Consider the following 23,287-nt stretch of genomic DNA (forward strand, 5'->3'; position numbering starts at 1 on the left):
TTCAGTTTGTGCGAGGCTTGATCAGGTAAGAAATTTTTATATTTTCGCTTGTAGAAATTGTCACTTGTTCACGATTTATTTACGCGTTGTACTGGATGCTGTGTTTCCGAATTGTCGTCCGTTTTAACGCATCCCATTTGCGATCCGCTGAAACTTAAATGTATAAACCGATACGTGCTACACTATATAACAGGCGAGCAAATGGCTGCCATAAGCAATGCATTGGGAGAACCGAAACGGCGATTCCTTTAATTTTTATCTCGACTTGCCGGGGCCGCAGGGGCTTCGCGTATTTTTTTCCGGGGATCTAATTTTCCGCTGGATTTTCTGGCTAAATTTCAGCTTCCCAGGCCGAACGGGTCTCTTCTATTTTCGATTTCTCGGCCGGCCCGCTTTGTTCATATGGCAAGCCGTGTATAGCGCATAGGACTCCATTAGCCCAATGTATTTCTACGTGCAGGCAATATAAGCCGTATACCGTGCCTTGGCCTATGCTCTGATATACGGATTTCTGCATTGGAAATTACACTTTTTCCATCGAATTATCAATGCCCAACAACAAATTCTTATCGATTCCAACATTTTCAACTAATTCATCTACAGTTTCATTGATGACGTAGTCTATTTTTCGAACCTTTGTTCCAAATTACATCAATACATTTTCAGACATTCCGTTTTGCCGCCAATAATAACCGACACTACTTCACATATATATATATATATACATATATACACAACACTATCCCCATATACACAATGTATCAACTTACATATCAATCAAAATTATTAATAATTATTATTCAATCAAATTGATTTTGTTTTTTCAACATTTGCACCCTTCTGACATCGAACAATTATTTCTCATGAATATTTACAGTCCGGAGTCAAACTAATATTATCCAAACAATGGCCTCTAATTACTTTGCCTCGATTCAACTAATAATTATCTGAAATATAAATTATTATTTAATACATCAAACACCAGGAATTTATTTTGAAACCAGAATATTCTCTTTATTATACATAATGCTAGATTATTCATAGATGATTATTAACACTTATTTCTAAAACTATATACACCTCTCTGAAACTAGGTACTATATTTAGTAACCATATAATATTCAAGCCAACTATTACTGATACAAACAACAGTAGTCATAGTTCATCAATGTTATTAAATCTCTAACAAGTAGTACTATTAAAATAGAAGAATTATTTAATTGTTAATATTTAATATAATGCCAATTATCCATTTAATACAAAATGCTATAACATTTATTAAAATTATTTAATTTAACTATCTAATTAATGTTCAATTTATTTGTAAATATATGCAAATTCAATTTCTATATGTATTTATATTATTTTAATCAATATGAAATAAGAATAATTTGAGTATTGTATTAAATTACCATTCATAATCATATACAATGATTACGAATTATTATTCAACGCTTTTAAAGTCTCAAATCCAATTACACAATGCCTATCAAAATGATTACCATAAGCATATTAAGTTTACTCGAGTTATTGTTACACTTAATATATAATATATTTCGAAAACTAATATAATTAGTCAATGTTTATAAAGCGTTCAATTTCAATAATAACGATATTCAAGCAATGTGCATTGTTACAAGTCCAGTATGAATGAGTCCGCATTTTCCAATTCGACAATAATTCATAACCATTTAGCGTGCAACACAAGTATCCCAGATTAATCGAAAACCCGTTGACTTGCCTTAATTGAACTATCCTATTTGCTCTTTAATAACAAATGCATTACAGCACTTCCCTTAACATATCACACTGCAATTATAGAATTATCTAAAGACTGTTACATAATTGTTACTCAATTTAGTTAGAGAAGGAAATCTTAGACTTACAATATGTAACCAATTATAATTGCGTTTACAAATGTAATTTTATTGTTTGATTTCTAATTGTTCTTATTAATTTTGATGTTATTTAATTAATTACCGTGAGAAATAATTATCGAATTGTTAATTAATTGTTTATTTGCATAGTCATTTTAATTATCGTTAAATCTCTGTTTTAAAAACTAATTGTCGACAAATTATATAATTAAATCCGCTTCATTTGTGTTTCTTGAATTTCAATGTTCTGGAGAATATTTAAAACATATTTTCGTGGATATTTGCAGCTGAAATTCATTCCTATAATTTTCTTACAAGTGAAAGCTTTCGCAAAGCTATTTCGAACTATAGTTTTATTTTTGGCAATTGCCAAGCATTAAATTCTTGGCGATATGTATCATGGAATATTCTTTACTAATTAGAAAATAAACATCCGTGCATAAGTATGACCATTAACCATTAAATTTCCATTTAGACTCTCATATGAATTTAGCACCTTTAAAGTAAAATGTGGCTGTAGAATACAGTATTTCATAATTGGTATTATTTATTTTCACAATCTATCAAAATAGTGACCTTTGATTAAATTAAAAAAAATAAGTTTTATAAATGCCAGAGACTAAATCAAAGAACGGTTTAGATAGTTTCATATTTCGTTTTTCAATACTATATAAACATAACTATTTTTTGTATCTATAAGATATGGGGTAATCTTGATAAAAAGAAGGCTTGTTTGGAAGCATTATAAAGAGTGATAAACATAATCAAATAATTGAATGTGTACAATTCATATATTAGATATAAGAAAATTTAATATCTAACGTTATTTCCGTTTACATGTATTTAATTGTTACAATTAACTATGTCTTTCAACGCTATTGATTAACTTCGAGCGTATATATTTTGGTTTAATATTAATGCAGTTAGTTATTATAATATATATAATAGTTTAAATCTCTATTCTCTCTTGTATGTATAATTAAAGTAATTTAAATAATCAGGTATTTGTTTTCAATAAATTTGTTCAATTGTTGCTATTGAGAAAATTAAATGTAAAATGATACTTTCAAAAAAATTACCATAGACTTGTTCAAATATATAGGTTGATGCTACTTAAATTTGGGTCTGTCGTTGTGGAAGTCGATAGATATATAGAGAGAGTGCGTATTTCGAGAGATATCGTATTGAGAATATAGATTTCTTTTCTGGTCTCGCGATCGGTGCCGAACTCTAGCGGTGCGTGTCTGGAAGCAGTGAAAGCGGGAATTTCTTCTTCGACGAAAGAGAGGTTAATGCGAGAGAATATACTCACACTCACAAAAAAAGGTAGACCCACTTCTGCCTACCTGGGTCTGGGTATCCCTTTTGTTGTGTTCGTTGTTTTCTCATGTAGAAGGAATTAATGCCGCTGCCATTTCTACGGTATTGATCTAGTTCAGGTTTTTGTTTTTTCTCTTATATCATTTCGTTTAGAGAAATCCTTCCAGAAATTGTTGCTATAACTAAACCCTTGATCATGAATTTATATTAATTTTGTATTAATGGCCCAGTATCGTTCTTTGTCCCTTTTAATTTTCTGGAAGTTTCCAGATTTGTTTGCGCATTGATCTTCGTTATATTAGGTTGATATATTGTTTTTTGTCTTGCATTATTTTGGAGGATTCTAGATTTACAAATATAATTATTCTTAATATTACAAATTTTCATGTAGGAAGATTAAATCTTTAATTATAATATTGATCTAAAAATAATTGGGTGTTAATCTTTATGTTTTCTATTTAAAATTCTGATATTGTTGATTTGTTTCTGGAGGGATGCGGAATTTGTTGTTGGGGACGTCGAAATCCATGTTTTAAGAAAATATATATTATACTGGAATATATGTGCTAGTCTTTTGTATTTGAAATTCAGCAAAACGGTTTTTGTTTTACGAGTTTAATTTTACCCTCCGCCATCGCACTCGTCTGTGCTTTGAACTTGCGGGGGGTGGCGGCGGTGGCGAACCACCATCGCCGGATGGTTGAAAGGAGAGACAGAGAGAGAGTGAGAATCGGTTTTGGGTGTGTTTGTGGGAGCGGGAGGAAGGAGCGTGTATGAGAGAAAGAGAGAGAGGTCGACGTATGGCGGATGAGAGAGAAAGAGAGGAGCTGCGCCGGGCCCCAGGCTAAACCCTGGGAATGTCTTATTGACCGGTTGTGCTTCTGGGTGGGGGGCTGAAGAGGGGAGACGCCCCCCGCCGACCCCGGATCTCTCTTGTTCCGCGTGTGGCCACTGCGTGCGGTGGCGCTGTTGAGTATTGGCGTCCCTTAAACCTGCCCGTGTTGCCAGATTTCAGCAACACTCACGCCGTGTATCGAAAGGAATTTTACGAACCAACCAAACCAAACCAACATACATACACACATACCACGAAAACTCGCGTGCCCGAGCGGGGCAATTTCGTTTCAGAACCCAACTTTTTTTTACCCTTGTTCGTATTATTTCTCGAAACGAAAAACAATAATAATTTTAATCGCGAAGGAGCGTCGTTCTATCTCCTCATTACGCATACGTACCGATCTTTTGAAAACCGCCGTCGCCGCCGCCGTCGTTTTTCCACCGCCGCCAACGTCGTCGTCGTTATCCGTTCCTCCTGTGCTCGTTCTGTGTATGGTGGTGTGCGGAGTGAATGTGCGAGAGTGAGTAAGAAACGTTCCGAAGTTTTTTTTTGTTGGTTCCATCTGTAATTTGTGATATACATCGTGTGGTTGGTGTGCGTCCTGCATATTTCTTCGTTTACCTTTCAACAACGTCTTCTTGTTGGATTTACCTAGAGCAGCAGCATACATAGCCGAGTATAACAACCATCATTAGTGAAAATAATGTGGACCGGAGCGTCGTGGTCTCCTAGGAAAATCTTAAAAACATTCACGCTCGCCGGTTTCTGCCGTCGGTTGTAAGAAACCGAAGTCGAACTTCATCTTCTTTCCACCCGACGCACACTCACGTCCGTTTCGGCTCTTCGCTCTCTTCCGTTGTTTCGTCCTTTTTATCATTTATTTTTTCATTTTATTTGGTGGTCGCTTTTGCACACTCTTATAATATTTATATATTATAAATATCTACGTACACACGACTATAGATAAATCTCATTATATTTTGCGTACTATTTGTATCCGATTTCTTGGAAATCGCATGTTCTTGAGCGCCCATAAGATTGAGTAAAACGGGTACGACTTTGCTACCCCTAGGTAGTCATGTCGGAACATCACAGAGGCAATTGGGGCGGTAGGGAAGACGGGATGTGGTGGTCTGGAGCGGTCGCCGCTGATCAGCAGACCCTGCAGCATCACCAGCACATGCTGCACCAGCAGCAATTGGCGGCGGGGCAGCCACCCCCACAACAGCAGCAGCCCCCATCCCAAGCCCCTCAGCAGCAGCAGTCGCAGCAGCAACAACAGCAGCAGCAAATTAGCACGGCAGCCCCGACTCAGCAAGAGCAAATATTTTCCTACAAAATGGCCAGTAGCTTCCAGAATCCCGCGACCACCATCTCGAATGTGTCTTCCACGTCCCCGGTCGGGGCGGCGGGTATTAGGGGTTATGATTATAGACTCGGGGGCGGCATGGCGGGCGGAAATCCGGCGATGAGCGCGCCAGCGCCTGCCGCCCAATGGTGGTATCCTAGTGCAATGGACAATTCTATGCAAAGTAATAACATGCAGCAGCCTCAAAATAACGGACAAAACAATATGCAACAACCGAACAATCCTAATATGCAAAATATGCAACCTGTACATACTCCTCCTCCAGTGGTAGGTATATTCAAAAATTACGAAAACAATACACTTACATAAATCTCTCTCTCTCTCTATCTATCTTTAGTTATACACACATATTTTTTGTACTGAAATTCAAATAACGCGTGCATATAAATTGTAAATTACAAGCGCCCCCAGCCCCGTTTCGTGCACAAAGCAAAAAAAAAGAGAATGTATCGCCATACATCATACCGACCCTACGGACGTCCAAATCAATTGCAACTCGCAAAATTTCTATTATGTAAAACCCACCCTACTACACATATAAATCAACCCCCTCTTGCTCCGGCTGCAAGAATTTATTACACTCCAACGTAAATAATATTTAAATTAGCCATGCTCCCGTACTTAATTATTACAAACCGTTTTTTCTTGTTTCATTTATATATTTTTTAGGCCTCGATCTAATTTAATTTCGCTCTGGTCTCTCCAATGTAATTTTATTCATTTCTTTCTCTTTTTTTTTATTCTTTATTTATTTCGGAACGTGATGGTGTCTTCCAATGGCTCGCCACGGTTATAGGGTCATTATCTGTTCGCCTCATTGGAGGTCAAGACAGGTGGTCTTGGTTCTTGCTCTTGGGTGCGGCACGACCATTGGCGCTCGTATATATATATACACACTCACACAGCCTCTCATAAAATAATTGTTAAAAATCTACTCTATAGCCGAATCGATTGGGCCCGAAAAGCCGTGGGTCAAAGAAAAACCCGTTTTTCTGTTCCACGCAACGTGAAACATGTACGAAGCACATTTGGTACGCGACGGATCGATGGAAGGAAATTCATTAGATTAGAACATTGCGTTCCCGATATCGATCGAGTCTAGTTCGCTAAATATCCAATCTCCAAATTGTGGAAAAGTACTGGGCTCGTCGCGTTACCCAGGTATATATTATTTTCCATGGTCTAACGGAAAATAGCCTTAGGGCCCAGCAAAGGGGGTCCAGCTCATAAATAAAAGATACCCGACTTCTACGGAACAACACAATGCCTTTAGAATTTGAAAACAATTTTGGGTAGAAAAACTAATCCTGAGAAAATTCTCAGGTATATGAAACCCTAAAATGTTGAAAATGCAATAATAAATTACGTTTCGCGCCGCGTAGCTTTAATAATAATGCAATGAGAGCGAGAATCATTTGCAGCTTCAATTGAATATAATTAAAATACATTAATGATTTCATTAGCAGCACAGGAAGTAAATAATTTTACTGAAATCTGCTGTGCGCGCGTTCTTATATAGTTTCATCGCAACAATAATAATATTGGGACAATGGGACCGTAAAACGGAACGGAAACGCCGAGGGTTTAACGATTTCAGAAAGTTTCCACGACCTTTTTTTTCTCGTTATTTTGTTTTGTTACACGTCCAACCTTTTAGTTTTTCTACCTACCCCCTACTCTAATTCGTACCCTTAACAACATTTTTGGATGGGGGGAGAGTCGTTAGAAATTAGAGATCGTTTGGCAATGCTCATTGCAAAATAATATTTACCCTTGTGTGTGCAGTTGTACGTAAAGGCCTATTGCTTTGGTTTCAGTCACAGTCCCAGCAGCAGGCTAACTTTGCAGAGGCTCAAAGGCAAGAAGTACAGAGACAACAGGCAGAGGCGCATCATAGACAGCAAGTCGAGGCGCACGAATTGCACAGGCAAGCCGTTGAAGCAGCACATAGGCAACAGCAGGCTAATCACCAGAATCAGTTGCACAGTCAGCAGACGCAGGGCCATCCACCTGTCGCAAATCATCAGCTGAATCATCATCAGATAACAGCGGTACATCCACCTGTACCTCACAAGACCAGAATGCCGCGTGGTAAAGCTGATGCTAGACCCAGGGGTCGCATGACCGCCTACGCCTTCTTCGTTCAAACTTGCCGCGAGGAACACAAGAAGAAACACCCAGAAGAGAACGTTGTATTTGCCGAGTTCTCGAAGAAGTGTGCTGAAAGATGGAAGGTAAGTGAATAATCGTACATACATGTTTGTTATCCTTTCAATGGAAGCTTTCATTATATTAAGAAAGCTCAACTCGTAAGGGGAAAATCAATTTCGAGCCTTGCTTGGGCTTCGAATACTTTTGTTTTCCGCCTGCATCCTGGGCATTACTTCTGAAATTCAGTAATAAATTTAATAGAATCAACTTTCCTCTCGCTATCTACATAAGCAAGGAATGTTGTTTACGTGGAAGGGAACACAAATTTGTTTCCTATCCTCTTACCATTCCTCCTCGTGTTGGCGTTGCCCAGGGGCGGTGTGACGTAAAAAGGGGTTGAAGCTATTGATTTTTTAATTCTCTCTCCCCGGCTCTTTCATCTTGCGTGTGCTCCCACGCATAGCCAATTATAATTTCTCCTAGGCCTAAATAATTTATAGCGGGAGAGATGGAACGGGGTGGGGTGCAAAAAGACATTACTTTATACATAATTATTTTTCTTGTTGTTCTTAAATTGCTGTCGGGTCGAAGGTTTATAGGAGCCTTAATTTTTAGAACGGCGGGCATTTCATTTAACCCCGACGGGCAGGCGTTATATTACCTATCTCGTTCGAAGGTAAACAGGTTTTTCGATGCTGTAGCCACAACATATATATATATCCTCTCGCACACACATGCAAGTATATAATATAATAGCCATGGAGCAGCGTTGCCAAATAAAATAGTTTCCAAAGAGAAATAGCTTATTCAATAAAACATTCAATATTTTATGATCACAACTTTAATTTGTGTTATTTTTTTAGTTACCCTTGAAGGTTTTGGCTGATCAAATGAGTTTCAGTTCATACGCACGCGCATCTTTTTACTTTATGAAAATCAATGCATGGCTTATATATATATGTACGTGTGTGTTAGTGACTGTGTGCGCTAGGAGGGTTGGGAAAACTCATTGGAAAAGAGAAGGCGGTAGATCGAAAGACTGAGAACGATATATATATATATCTTCACATAAATATGCATCTATGGTTTTGCAAGAAAGAGCAGCTACGAAGAATGCCTTTATGTTTGCTATGTTCAACCTTTTTAGCTCGATTCTGAATTACGCGCGAACAGTTTATTTTAATTAGGCGTTATGTTTATAACGTTGTTTTCTAACCGATCTTTCGATGTTTTCTTCATAGACAATGGTTGATAAGGAGAAGAAGCGTTTCCATGAGATGGCCGAGAACGACAAGAAGCGTTACGACCTGGAGATGCAACATTACACACCACCCAAGGGTGAGAAGCAAAGGGGAAAGAAAAGGAAGCAAATCAAGGATCCTAATGCTCCCAAGAGATCTCTGTAAGTACTATTTCATTTTTCATCATTACATATATTTAAAAATGTGTACTACCTTTTTGTCGTAAAGAACAATATGTTTATAATTAAATAGTAATTGCCAGTTACAATCTTCAATTATTCTCGGCACAAGTGCTCTACAGATTACTTGTTACCGAGAGGCAATCAGGAAAATGTTTATATATTTTCTTATCAAGTTATAAATAAAAGCAACAATTCATTCAACGCGTTTTATGCTATCGCATATTTAATACGAGAATAATCTTTTTTTTTAATGTATATATTCTCTGAACTGGCGACTGACTACACAAAGAAATTTGCAATTCCGCTTTTATTATTATTTGGAGCAGGCTGCTGGGAGCGTGACAATGGTTGAATCTGTTTCGAATTAAACTCAAATAATTGTTTTGTAAGGGATTTTCAATTTCGCCGCTCGCAGCATCCGAAATTCGTTTTCGGAACGCGGCTGTATCAAAGCTCTCTCCGGGACTACTCCATTCCCTCCCCCTCACTTGGTTCGCTGCCACTCTTTTTTCCCTTTCACGTATACCAGGGGTTGGGATTGGGTTAGGGGAAAATGGCGTTAATTCAGGGAATACATTAAAGTCCTGGCTGGCGACGTCGCCTACATGTTTTAATTAAATTTGCATTTTAATTAAAAAGCCTTATTTATGTGCATTTTCGGAGCGAAGCACACGCGGCTGGAATTTCGATTTCGATAGGTTCTGCTTCTAGTTTATTATTTTCATTGCGTGCTTGCATTTGACTCGAAACAATTATTACTTATTTTGTGATTTTAGGATTTCATTACATGTCTTGTGATATTGAACATTTCGCTTAGATTGCTCGAGTATGTAGGTCAATATTAATTTGATATGTTCAATCCCAAGTGTAATAATATAGATATGCATAATCTAATGGATATGCTTGTTATGCGTATATGTAAATGTGTATTTCAGACTTCATGCGTTATTGATTTTCTATTTTGTTTCGAAATTTTAGATCCGCTTTCTTCTGGTTCAGCCACGATGAGAGGGGTAAGGTCAAGGGCGCTAACCCCGAATACGGCGTTGGTGATATTGCCAAAGAATTGGGAAGAAGATGGTCAGATGCAGATCCGGAGACCAAATCAAAGTACGAGCAGATCGCCGACAAGGACAAGGCTCGCTACGAGAAAGTAAGTCACATCTTGATTGTCACCCTGACGAAGGAACATCGGCTAACCGTTTTTGTCTATTTCTCTTTGCAGGAAATGACTGCTTACAAGAAGAAAAACAATCCTCTCATGGTGCAACAGCCGGCACCTGTACCTGAACCGGAGGAGGAGGAGGAAGAAGAGGAGGAAGTAGAAGAAGACGAGGACGATTAATCATAAAGAAGAAACGAAAGTCTAAGTCACCTCTCGCGCATCGCCTTCATTCATTCCTTTGATATATTGTACATATATAGCAGTGTTGTGTTCTCATATTTTTACATGCGTCTGTTTGATTGAGCGTACTTACAAGGCAAAAAACAACAACAACCAATTCAAACAACAAAATTATTAGTATATATAATTATATATAAACTGAATGTGTGAATGATTCTCTCGAATGATTCGTGAACCGTCTCAAAACAGCAAAATTAATTAAACTTCTTATAACTTAATAATGAGAAGACTGTTTTTTTATCATTAGGCTGGACCACACTCAGCGGAACAGCTGAGGAATAGGAAATGTTTATATATTTCATTACATAAATATCGAGTCAAATTTTCATTTAACGTTACTTATCTATATATTATTTTTTTAATTATATTCGTTTAACCGATGTCTCGAGAGACCCATGAATAGAGCGCTTGTCGTCATCTAGGAGGAATTGTATTTTGTTGTCAATACTTTAATTTAATTTTTGTTTTACTTCTTTAAGACGGGTTCAATTTAAATTCTCATATATCCCCTTACAAAAAAAACATGCATACATCCACCCCAGCCCCCCGATTCACGTTGACACACAAAAATAAAAAACTTTGATGGCAATCCCCCCATTGCTTTTCGCACGTTTGGACGAAAGAGCAAAAGAAGAGGCGAAACAATTGATCAGGTGAGTACATTTAGTTCAAATTGTGCAATAAATGGAGAAGTGATATAAGTACAAATAACTTTCGAGATATATTTCATATTTTTCTTTTAATATTTATTGCCACAATTGGAAGTAGATGTGCCGCATCGGATTGCCTAAGAAAGTATTTTCTTATTTGTATTTTATATTTTTTTTTCTCTAATTAGCGACGGCATACGTAACACTATGTATGTATGATGTACACGCGTCGCTCGTAATCTTTAGGTTTTAATTGTTCGTTTGTTTATATATTTTTTGAGAGAAAGATGATGATCATGTGAGAGGGTGCGCTTTACGATAATATTTCTCCTCTATAATAACAAACCCTTTTTCCCTTTATCATACTCTACCCATTTTTTCCCTTACATTATTATTTTTTCACCATCCCAAACTTCATATAAATTATATAAACTATATAAAGTTTGGATATTCTTGTTTTCTATATATTATATAAGCAAAATAAAGCCACATGAATTTGTAATTTAATTTAAACGAAAAAAATAATAAAATAATATGTTTCTATTCGCAAATTTGCTCTCTCACCCCTTTTATGAATATAACTTTGTTTCTCTTCAAATATGTTTTTTTTTAACGGATATAAAGCGCATAAGATAACTTGTAAATATTAGTTATGTTATTCTCGTTTTTAATTAACTATTATAAATTATTTATGTGGCTTTCATTACTCTGGACAAAAAAAACATTTTCTTTGTAAACCCCCGTAGGATAAGGAGAGCAGAGTATTTTTATTATAATTTAGATATTGTTAAATAATATAATTGTAAGGTTTATACAAAAAGAAACGTAATAATATGATATGATAATGAATGATTTGAGTGCGCGATGGCTGGAAGGAAGAAGTAATCTTGTATAACACGATCCTGCGATTTTATGAAGTAAAATCAGTCGTCGATGTTTTTTTTTCTTTCAGTATTTTTTAATCTGTTGGTTTAGGATTTGTTCTTTATTTTTTTTAGACTTATTATTTTTTTGAAGCTATAACAATTAAAAGTCTCCGTAATCCAAGTTTTTAGTTTTTGTTTATTTTCATTGAGAGGGGAACACTTGAAAGAAAGAAAGAAAGCGCGAGATTGAGAATCTTGAATCTTGATAAAACACAACAAACCCCCCTGAAAACCAAGGCACACTCTGTTACGTATTCTACGTAAAATATTTTTCTTGAATGATTGGGAGCGGTTTCATGTATTTGGAGATGATGCGTATATTTGTAACTAGACTATTTTAACACTTATTTTTTAACTATTGTTTTCCAATATTAATAAACTAGTGTTCTTTCTATATGTATTGAAAAGAAAATTAATGAAATTAAGATGCTAAAAAAAAGAAGTCAATTTTATTTTGTGAGGAAAAAAAAAATACAACTATATTCACGCGAACCTAGATTGAACAGTCTTGGTGATGATACTGTTGGAATTTAATGATATCTGTGAACAACATTACTCTCTTCTCAGCAACAACAAAAAAAAACACTTGAACAGCAAAAACATAAAATAACTAAATATACAAATAAACGTGCTCTGTGTTATTTTAGGGAGATTGCGTTAAAATAACTGGAGACTAATAATTGATGAATAACTTGAATGAAAAAAAATCATGAAAACCTTTTTAAATAGAATGAAGCAATGTTTGTTTTTTGTATCTCATAGGGATAAATAATAAAATGAAAATCTGTAATGAACATTGTTTGTCCCATTATTTCCAATTACGATAGTAGTTACCTTTCTATTTAGGATTAGCAGGAATTTAAGATGATTCGAATATATAATCTACTTCAAAACTTATAAATTTATATACAAAAATATCTCAAATTGCTCAATTTTAAATTTGTATTTTTAAAAGATAACAATTCTTTGCAAAATAATTTCAGCTTAATCCAATATTAGATCTTTAAAAATTAATGAATTCAATTCATTTATTTTAGTTTTCTTGAAATTATAACGAAAGAAATATCTATTACTGGAGATTCTTTTTGTACTTTAAGAATTTTAGTTGAAACATGCATGCATTTGAAGATGGAAGCTGTTTTACATCATAATTATCATTTATACTTGTATATAGGATATTATTTTCTACTTACAAGAAAAATAATCTGCATAACAAATGATTTGAATAATTCACCGTTTTTACAATCAAGATTTATGACTATAAATAATCATCGATTTAAATAACTACCTATATTTGCATATCCATCGACTATAGATTACATGAATGTATAAAATAAAACAATACGTTTCGTCATTTTGTATATACATCAAAGTTGTAAATGGTTTCGAAATTATATTTTATTATGATCAATTTATTACACATTTGTTTTGAAAATATAATTTGCTCTGACTGTGATTGCCAGATGATTTAACTGACTTAATTGGATTAAACGTAGAACAAGCTGCGGTAAATGAGCTTATTGCTTTAAGCAGTTTGAATTATGTTAGTTTGTGTTTAGTTACATTTAATGTATGTGTTGGTAGCATTACAATTAACTGGTGCTAAGTGGAACTAATGAGATGAATATATCAATTTAAATTGATGATAGATTTGTACGTTATTACAAATATATTTGTGTACCTATTTAAAATGATTAATTATATTAATCGTTGATTTGGTAAGTTAATTACTTTAAGCAGATTTTTGTTTATTTTTTTTGTTGCTATTAATTATTATGTTGGTATCGTGACAACTGGTTTGAATTATGTGGAACATATTAGATTATTATTTAAATTTTAATTTAAATTTCTGAACGATTTGTTTGTTTGTATGCTAATTATGTATTAATAATTGAAATTATATTGTATTTTTAAATATTTGATAGTTGCATTGCCGGTGTAAACCGATTGGGAAGACTTTTGATCGGAGTAGTCTATGATTAGGAAAAACAAAAATTATGTGCAAACAAAAGTGGCCGGGGACGCGGTTAAACAATTGCAAAACTCTTGTTATTTCGATGTGCCTCAGTAGCAGAAAGACCAGACGTTTCAGGTAGTTTCTACAGGAATCGCCGCTATATGGTAAGTGTAACTCTCGTTAAATGTGTTTCGAAAAATGGTAAATAAATGTGTGTGAACGCACTGAGCGGATAAAAATAATCATTGCACGCGATAACCTAAAATTATATTTTTTTGGCCGTTACATATTATTTTCCCTCGTAAGAAGAAAAACCGGAAGCATTTGTCTAACGCGTTAAATAAGTATCAAGTAACAATTAACCCCCAAGTATCTTTGCTGGGGGTGCGCGGACAGATCGCGTAGGTTTCGCGCGTTTCCGGCCCTCATCTCCGCCGAATCACGAAAAAGTCCCTGGCTCGAGTCTTGCGGATATTTCGGTGCCCCTCGTCCCGCGCCCATGCGTCCTTCCGCCCGCCCTCCCCACATCGTGAATGCCCTTGCGCTGCTCAGACGCAGAGACGCGCCATTTGCTAAACAATTCCCTCGTCATGGCACTACTGGTAAGTTTCGAAAATACTACCGCACCGTACCATACGACCACCTAAAAACCCAGCACCCATCGACCAATACCAAATAATACCCTTTACACACACAACCCACCAACCATAAGGCTATCGCAGTGCATCGGCAATGGATGTACGGTGTCCCCTGCACACCTAGCCTGCATCTATGTGTCCTGCGTACATCCACACGCATATATATGCCAGAAACAGTTCAAGGTTTGCAGCAGCAGCAAAAAAAAAATAATGTTTTGTGTTGAATACTGTTGTGTGCATGTGTATTAGAGGAGAGCTGCCAAAAGGACTTCTCGCATCTGCATTGAAGCGATACCTCTCTATCCATGTCCTCCGTAAGTTCGCCCCAAAATTCCAATTGGAAACCAGTCGGAAATCTGATCGATTTTTGTTTATCACGCGTAACCACCCCCTCCCCTCACATCTATTTACATCAAACATTTCTCTGTCCACAGATGAACATTTCTTGGAATTGAGTACAACACATTTGTTTTGCAAGATAAGGCCTACCTACAGCTACCATTGCTGACCAACTACCAACCACTGAAGGAACAAGACCACTTATTGAATTTTGTTTGCTGCGGGTGGCTGGAACTTACGGTGCTGCAATGGATGTTGCAGCAGGTTTGCAGGAGGTCGCTGACAATAAGGAGGAGTTTGGGGATCTGGCAATTACAATGTTCGGTGATGGAGTCAAGAGTGGCCATTCTAGTCCATTGGAGGATGCTCTGCTGGGTGACCCAGACAATTGCAGACTCTGCAGGTAATTAAATCAATATATTCATTTTACTTATATATACACTCGGCTCTTACCTGTATTATTATGCAACTGTGATTCACATATTGAATTATTGTTGTCTGCAGTCTGCAAAATAAATGTTAAATTAATGTAGCTTTCAATCTAACTGAAAATCAATTAAAATCAATAACTTACATCACTGCAGTATTAAAAGTTTTTTTTTAAATTGCTATTAATAATTAGTGATTTAAAATACACACTAATTTAATAGTATATGTTTTTACTGGATATCTCTAAAGTTAAAAATAAAATTACATTAATAGAAAATTAACAATATTCAGATTCACCCCTTCATTTTTTTTTTCTTATATAGGTTAACTATTAATAAAATTGTAATATCCTTATGTTTTTACCATTTTTTTTTTATAAAATTGTTTATGTTATAGTTTATTCTATAAGTGTGCATGATAATGATTCAATTATTAATAAATTTTAAGTGTTTCTTAACTTAAATTGAATTTTTCATGATTTCTTCACTTTTTAATAATTGGGAGTGTTCTTTATGGGGATGATACCTGTTCTTAATAATTCAGAACATAATATTATTGATCACTAGTTTCCTTCAAGTTCCAATACATTAAAGTTTAATGATAAAGTTACAACCCCACAACCAAATGATCAACTGAAATATAGAAAGCTTATGTAATATTTATTTTTTTAAAGTTTATTTAGTTGAAACATAGTTTGTATTCTATTTTTTTTGTTAATAGTTAATGTTTTCGGTATTTTTTATAATTATTAATTTTCTTTCCAACACTCTCATTTGTGTTTACATATTATTATGTAAGTTTCTAAAAATATTACGTAATAAATTTACCTGCCTTGTCAATAATTATAGTTTACATATAGTGTATTAGTGTATAGAAAACATGCCAGAATGTTTATATTTATAACCATTATTATTTTTTTCTTTCAGTGGTCCATTAAATGTGCCACGTTTGTTATCATGTTTGCATGTATTTTGCGAACATTGTTTAGACAAAAAGTTAATTGACGAAGGTGGTGATGCTGGTACATTGAAGACATCTCTAATATGCCCATTGTGCGAGCAAGAGACGAAGGTTGTAGCATTACAATTAAACGATTATTTGTCAACAATTAATGTTTGTGTTGTTCAATTAATTTATAGGTGGGTACTAAGAAATTAGCTTCCCTGCCACTGGATGTAATGACTACAAACATCTCCGATGTTACAAACTCACTAGAATTGCAATGTACTAGTTGCACCGCAAAAGAAATGGCAGTGTCGCGCTGCTCAACCTGTCACAATTTGTTATGCGGCAATTGCGAGAAGGCCCACCGCTTCATGCGCCTTTTCGAAAAGCATGTCGTGATCTCTTTGGAAGATATGCGCAAGGAAGGCAAAAAGATCACGATTCATAAGCCGTTGATATGCCCCCAGCATGCGGGGGAACATGTTATTTATTACTGTAGTACCTGTAAAGTGCCCGTTTGTGCTGAATGCGCAAAAGTTGAGCATCAGGGGCATCAATACGATGCCATCCTTGATTCCGAAATGCGTGTTCGCCAAGAACTTGAGCGAATGTTGGAGGACACCAAGGCAAAGAGAGATGTGATGATGAAAGCTTCGAGCGAGATCGATAGCAGCCTCGAAGAACTGGCTAATCAGAGGAGCTCTTCTCGCGATCTGATCAACGAATCGTACCAAAGCTACAAAGCAGTGTTGGAGAAATGCCGCGACAAGGCTTTGGTTGATCTGAATAATCTATATCGTGAGCGAGAGCTCAAAGTAATGGACATGACTCAGAAAGTTGGAAAAGAAATCGACTTGCTAGAGGATGCTTGTAAGTATGCTGCAAGGGTTCTTGAAATAGGGACCGTTGCCGAAATTATGTACCTGCGAAATGTAGTTGGCACTCAACTACAGAATCTTATAAAGAATACTGCGAAACCGGAATGCAAATACTCATTGGAATTTCTTGCCGATTACAATGAGTTCAAGTCGACTTTGAAGAAGGTTTTTGGACATTTCCGTACCGAGAATGGTGATACGTGTAAACAAGCCAAAGAAAATGGAAACTTGCCCGTGAGTTTGGCGCCGCTCGCAATTAACGGCCCACCCGCATTGAGCAATGGCTCTCTGTCCAACAGCAGTCCCATATCATTGCCCACGTCAATGCAGTCATCTTTTGACGGCGGGGATTTAATATCCAATCTACAAGGACTGAACTTAGCTGCACAATCGCCTCCCGTGTCACAAATCAACCAAGGATTGCAAGGATTCTCGAGCATCGCCGAGTACAATTTAGCTCAATTGGCTAGCTTAGCTGAAACTAATGAAAGCACTACTACCTCTTCAAATACACAGCCACTTTTTACAGATTTATTTACAGACACAGCCTATAAAAATCTGCAATCGCTTGCCAAACTGGGTAATTTCAACAATACAGGTAATTTTAATTTCTTAGATCAATGTAACTGGTGGAATTAGTCTACCAAGAAAAAAAAACATCTAAAACCAAAAAAGATAATCAAAATTTTCCGTGTTAGTTCCTTTCATGTGTGCTGAGTATGATTGTCATGTGTGTGATTTTTTTTGTAACGAAAATTTAGCTAAATTAGTTTACTGGTTGAAACCAAAAATAAAGACATTTGCTTTTTACAAACTACACACGAGTTGCTTATTTCCTAAAATTAATAATCTGCATTATATTAACACTTCCCTTGCAAATTTGATCATTAACATTAACTAAACATCACCGAATTCTTTTCTAGACTTATATGGATGTTATAACATAAACCAATTTACTTATGCATGCTAATATTAAATCAAATTTAATGTGATTTTCTTCGTTTTTAAAAGACAACGGGATTGCTAATGGAGGTAATATGCTGGTACGTCCGAATTCGCCTGTTGCTTTGACAATTTCCAATAACTTGCTGAATGGATTCGGCGGAGTCTCATCGTCAACGTCACCACTTCTATCAACTCCGGACGATATGCTACCAGATCCCTTATCCAGCTTAGTACAAGCTACTACAGCGAATGTACCAACTACTGTCACGCGTGCTGCAAAAGTCAGCCCCATGCAGATACGTTGCAAGTTTGGTCAATTGGGTCCTGGAAAAGGCCAGTTTAATTCCCCTCACGGATTTTGTCTCGGTTTGGAAGAAGACATCGTCGTCGCCGATACAAACAATCATCGTATACAGGTAATTATTTAGTTGACTGTCTTATAGTATTTCCAAATAACATTTTATTTATAAATATATAAAAAAATATATTTAATTTTTAGATTTTTGAAAAGTCTGGAACATTCAAATTTCAATTTGGAATGGCTGGAAAGGACGAAGGTCAACTCTGGTATCCCAGAAAGGTAGCAGTTATGAGGTCCAGTGGAAAGTACGTGGTTTGTGACCGTGGAAATGAAAGATCCCGCATGCAAATATTTACTAAAAATGGACACTTCCTGAAGAAGATCGCCATTCGTTACATCGATATAGTTGCTGGTTTAGCGGTGACCTCAGTTGGTGAGATCGTGGCTGTTGACAGCGTTAGTCCAACGGTATTCGTGATCTCCGAAACTGGTGATTTGATACGTTGGTTCGACTGCAGTGATTATATGCGTGAACCCTCTGACATAGCAATCCATGGTTTGTAACTATTTTTTTTTTTGAAAATACCGTAGGATACAATGTTTTTTTTATTATAATTATAGGAAAGGAATTTTATGTGTGCGATTTCAAGGGCCATAATGTGGTCGTATTCAGCGAAGAAGGCAGTTACATTAGGCGCATAGGCCAGGAGAATATTACCAGTTATCCCAACGGAATTGACATCTCCGATGCCGGCGATATCCTCATTGGAGATTCTCATGGGAACCGATTCCACGTTGCCGTTTTCGGTCGTGATGGAGTCCTTATTTCCGAATTTGAATGTCCATATGTAAAGGTAAACAGAGTATAATTTACAAAGTGTAACTTTGATATAATTTAATTATTTTACTTGATTCCATAAGATATGCAATTTGATTTGATTTAATTTGATTTTAGGTTTCAAGATGTTGCGGATTGAAGATAACATCTGAGGGATATGTGGTGACATTGGCCAAAAACAATCATCACGTGCTGGTGCTCAACACCCTCTACATTCTCTAGAGCCTCCTTGCAAGTAGTATGATCTCTATTTAATTTTATTATTTTAATTATTTAACCTACAGAACTGATTTTATTGTTTATTTAAGTAGATGTAGCAGGTGGTATTTAGTCGTACTTTATTTTTTTTCTTTTGATTCTATTTTCGACTCAAGAACAAGTCAAGTTGTTGAGACGCACTTTCTTTCATTTATTATAATTAGCTTTAGACAAATTTATCGAAACACAAAAAAGAAATGAAAAGATAATGAAAATATTGTGTAAAGAATTGCCCAAAGTTTATTTATACATATATAGATTTATATATATATATTTACATACGTATTTGCTACACTTACTTTTACGTATATGTTGAGTTTTTTGATTGTTTTTTCTTTTTTATGTTGTTTATTTCTTTTATTATTATTATTTTTTAAATATTATTTTTCGGAGAAAGAAAAAAAAGATGTAAAGAAAAAAAGAAATGAAGTTTATATTTTAGCAACAGGCATAAATATGGTTCCTAATTATTGTTTTTTTTTAATTATTATTGAGTATATTCGTGTGTGTCAATTAGTAAATTTAATTACGTAAATTGTGTATGAACGCAATGGCAACAGATACTTCTCATTCGAGGATTCTTCACCTTTTGTTTTATTATTTTTATTAGGAATGATTGTGTTTAATTTTTTGTTTTATCAAAAAGAGGAAACAGTGCCAAGTTTTGTTTTGTTTATGCACAATTTATGTCAAAATTTTTGAAGGAATTTATTAGATTGATTTTTCGGTCCATTCGAAGAAAAGCTAAACAAAAATCAAGTGAAAGGAGGAAAATTGAAAGATGGAGGAGTATAAAATCGTTTTTTTGATACACTCTCAGGTTTTTCATTGTTTATCGATTCTTTCCCACTCTTATGTGTCTCTCTTGAACTTCGATTTTGTAGATTTTTCTTGTCGGCGACCTTCGAACTGTGCCATCCCTAGGTTTTAGAATGCACGCTTGTCGGATTAACCGAATCTGATGTATATCCTCATCATTGAATTCGTTGCTGTCAGACGATATTGCGTGTAGTATTCCAAAATGTGTGAAATTTTACTTTTTCGTTGTGAATGTGGTGCGTGGTGTGCGTGTTCTTCTGATATCTCTGTGGCCTCTCTAAAAAAATACAAATCTAAAGTAACGTTAAAACAAATCATTGCATGAATGGGCATACAAAGTGAATGATGATGATGTGAATGCGTCCCATCGATTTTTTGCCATAATTCGCCGGCATGGGGCGCGATTGGCCACGGTGAACCGTGCCTGTGATAATAGTATCTTCAGGATAAGTTGTGACCTTAGTCTGTCGTTGTTATTTTGTGCGCGGGGGCAGTTTTTTTTTCTTCTTGCGAACGCACTTGCCGGGCTTTTCGTCAATTCCGTAGCAAAAGGAAAAAAAGAAGGAATACAAGTAAATGAGAATAATAAAAAAAGATCAAGGAAATAGTTGGACCCGCGCGCAAGAGTTTTTTAAATTATATGTATATATCAGATATATTTGAGAAAATCTAAGACAAAAAAAAAATATAAATAATTAAAAAAATTTAAAAAAAAGAAGTAACTAAGCAAACCTCGAATTGTTTTATGAAAATAAAGAAGTAATAATCATGGTACGTCTTATACACTATATAATATATTACACTTCTTGAAGAGTTTATTCTTCGAAATTATATGTGATGTCAATATTCTCACAAATTTAACTATCGTAGTTGTTTTATTAATAATTATTATATTAATAAAACACAAAAGTGAAGAAAAATACAACAACAAAATATAGTAGCCTTAGGTGTTTTTTTGTTTTTTATTTACTTAATGACAAAAAAAAATAAATACAAAAATTGAAAAAAAAATATGAATATTTACACTTAGACATTTAGGAATTTTAAATGTTGTGCATTAGTAAAAAAAAAAAAAATGTTTGTTTTTCTTTTGATTTTATTTTTGACCAAAGTTATATATTTTTAGGGAAATTACAATTTATTTTTTTTAATATAATTTTGTATTTCGATTTTCGTTATCGTTGTTTCCTTTTGTTTCTTACTATTTTAATTTTTTTTTACTAATACACAATGCATTTTTTGCTTAATAATTCATTGAAGAGAGGTTTCGACGATGAAATTGAGATATTTATTAATATACATTGATATATAGTGTTTGCTCATGTCGTTTATACATTTTTTATATTTTGAAAAGATTTACTCCCACAATCACAGAAAGAATGATAAGAAAATGAATTGAAAATAAAACAGGAAAACAGAAAGAAGAAGATGTAACGTTTTCATAAATTGCGAGAAAAAAAAACTGTTGATCTTTTTCCCTCTGTGTGGTTGATGTTTGAATAAAATAATATAAAGAATTAATGGTAAAATAATAAACTCTGCAGAAATACGTGTTTGTTTTTTCGAAAATTTAATATAATATATATATTAATGTGATAGATTTTTGATGATTTTACAATCACAGTCTTAGTGTATGTACAAACAAATCGTTTTTTAGATATACTCGTATACCTTATGAAATATTTATTATGCTTTCCCTTGAATCAAGTACAATACACCAACATGTTAATAAATGTTTAGTTGTTATTTTGTTTGTTTGTTTAATTTCCTATGGATATAATTAGGAGAGAGAGATCGAAGTTTAATTTAATTTTATACTTTTGGATGTTCTTGTTTTGTTTTTTTTTATTCTTTCCTTTGTTTGGTTCTTATTTGAGGGGAGCATATTTCGCCATGTACGTGTCTTTTCTTTCGATGTATTCAATTCAATTTCCAGTTGGTCGGTTCTATAAATTAATAATATGAAATAAGGAAACGATTTAATAATAATAATAACAACAACAACAGCAAGAAACAATATGTTTAATGAAATTGAATAACTATTCAGCTAGCAATAAGTATTCTCAGTCAGTATTGGAGTGAGGCGTATATAAATATATAATTAAAAAGAAAACATTGAAGAGAAGGTTAATCATTCCATTCAAATAGCGCGAATGTGTCGCCAATTTCTCTTTTTTTTATATTATTATTATTATTAATAATGTATTATTTTTTTTTTTTTTGAACTTTTACATATTTTTAAGCTATGGAAGGTATGATCTTTGGTTTTTTACGAACTATGTTACTTAATGCCAGGGGCGTGATTTTTTTATTTCTATTTTTTTTTTAAGTATATTAACTTGTTGAGAGTGCAAAAGGATGGATGCGTTCCAGGGGATCAAATGTAATTATATTATGTTAGGGTAGTTGTAGAAGGATATGTATAGGAGGGAGGGTGAGAGGTTTCATCGGTGACCATTTTCGTTACGCAAAGTGGTTGTGAGTGTTGTGGTTTATTTGTCTGGTTACTAAAAACATTCTTCGTGCAATAAAAGATCGCCCTGGATTTGAATGATTGAGTGTGCGAGTGATTGCGAGTTGATTGCATTCCGAAGCCTTCTGCCCCGGAAGCTGAGGACACTACCCTCGGGAGGCAGTCTCGTTATCCTTCTTCTATTTTCTTTGTGTAAGTAGATTTAACGGACACATACCTTACATATTATTAAATAATATATATATATTAAATAAATATATGACTCTGTTATAGTCAGTTGAAGTACAAATCTTTCGGTGTGTGTGAGTGTGGGTCGACATATCATTTAACCCCATCCCAGTGTTCGTATGTTACGTATGATGATGATGACGACGTTTAAAAAGCAAACAAAAGAAAAATGTAAGGAAAACGCAGGGACTTGCGAGAGTTTCTCTGGACACCAACAAAAAAAAATAAATAAAAAAATAAATATTTTCTTATTTTATTTTTTCGTGTCGAATAATAATAA

The 23,287-nt window shown here is 34.8% G+C and overlaps 2 protein-coding genes across 4 annotated transcripts; both read left to right on the forward strand.

Annotated features, from left to right (window-relative positions):
• The first annotated feature begins 10 nt into the window (after positions 1 to 10).
• On the forward strand, positions 11 to 11,319 carry LOC108569226 (high mobility group protein DSP1). Its single transcript, XM_017930694.1, has 6 exons — positions 11 to 25; positions 5,108 to 5,671; positions 7,222 to 7,638; positions 8,797 to 8,957; positions 9,957 to 10,131; positions 10,204 to 11,319. The coding sequence occupies exons 2-6, from the start codon at positions 5,114 to 5,116 to the stop codon at positions 10,321 to 10,323; spliced, it is 1,431 nt and encodes a 476-aa protein (XP_017786183.1). The 5' UTR covers positions 11 to 25; positions 5,108 to 5,113; the 3' UTR covers positions 10,324 to 11,319.
• A 2,657-nt stretch (positions 11,320 to 13,976) lies between these two features.
• LOC108569229 (brain tumor protein) lies at positions 13,977 to 19,731 on the forward strand. 3 transcript variants are annotated; one of them, XM_017930700.1, is made up of 8 exons: positions 13,977 to 14,080; positions 14,989 to 15,296; positions 16,249 to 16,393; positions 16,462 to 17,743; positions 18,157 to 18,506; positions 18,590 to 18,947; positions 19,013 to 19,245; positions 19,347 to 19,731. In XM_017930700.1, exons 2-8 carry the CDS (start codon positions 15,142 to 15,144, stop codon positions 19,449 to 19,451), a joined length of 2,628 nt encoding a protein of 875 aa, XP_017786189.1. In that variant the 5' UTR covers positions 13,977 to 14,080; positions 14,989 to 15,141; the 3' UTR covers positions 19,452 to 19,731. The 3 variants fall into 3 exon arrangements, with proteins under 3 accessions (XP_017786189.1, XP_017786187.1, XP_017786188.1); XM_017930698.1 differs by lacking the exon at positions 13,977 to 14,080 and adding an exon at positions 14,199 to 14,518; XM_017930699.1 differs by lacking the exon at positions 13,977 to 14,080 and adding an exon at positions 14,529 to 14,868.
• The last annotated feature ends 3,556 nt before the right edge of the window (positions 19,732 to 23,287 follow it).

The sequence above is a fragment of the Nicrophorus vespilloides genome, unplaced genomic scaffold (genome assembly GCF_001412225.1).
Source record: "Nicrophorus vespilloides isolate i.1.1-1 unplaced genomic scaffold, Nicve_v1.0, whole genome shotgun sequence".
NCBI classification, from domain to species: Eukaryota; Metazoa; Arthropoda; class Insecta; order Coleoptera; family Silphidae; genus Nicrophorus; species Nicrophorus vespilloides.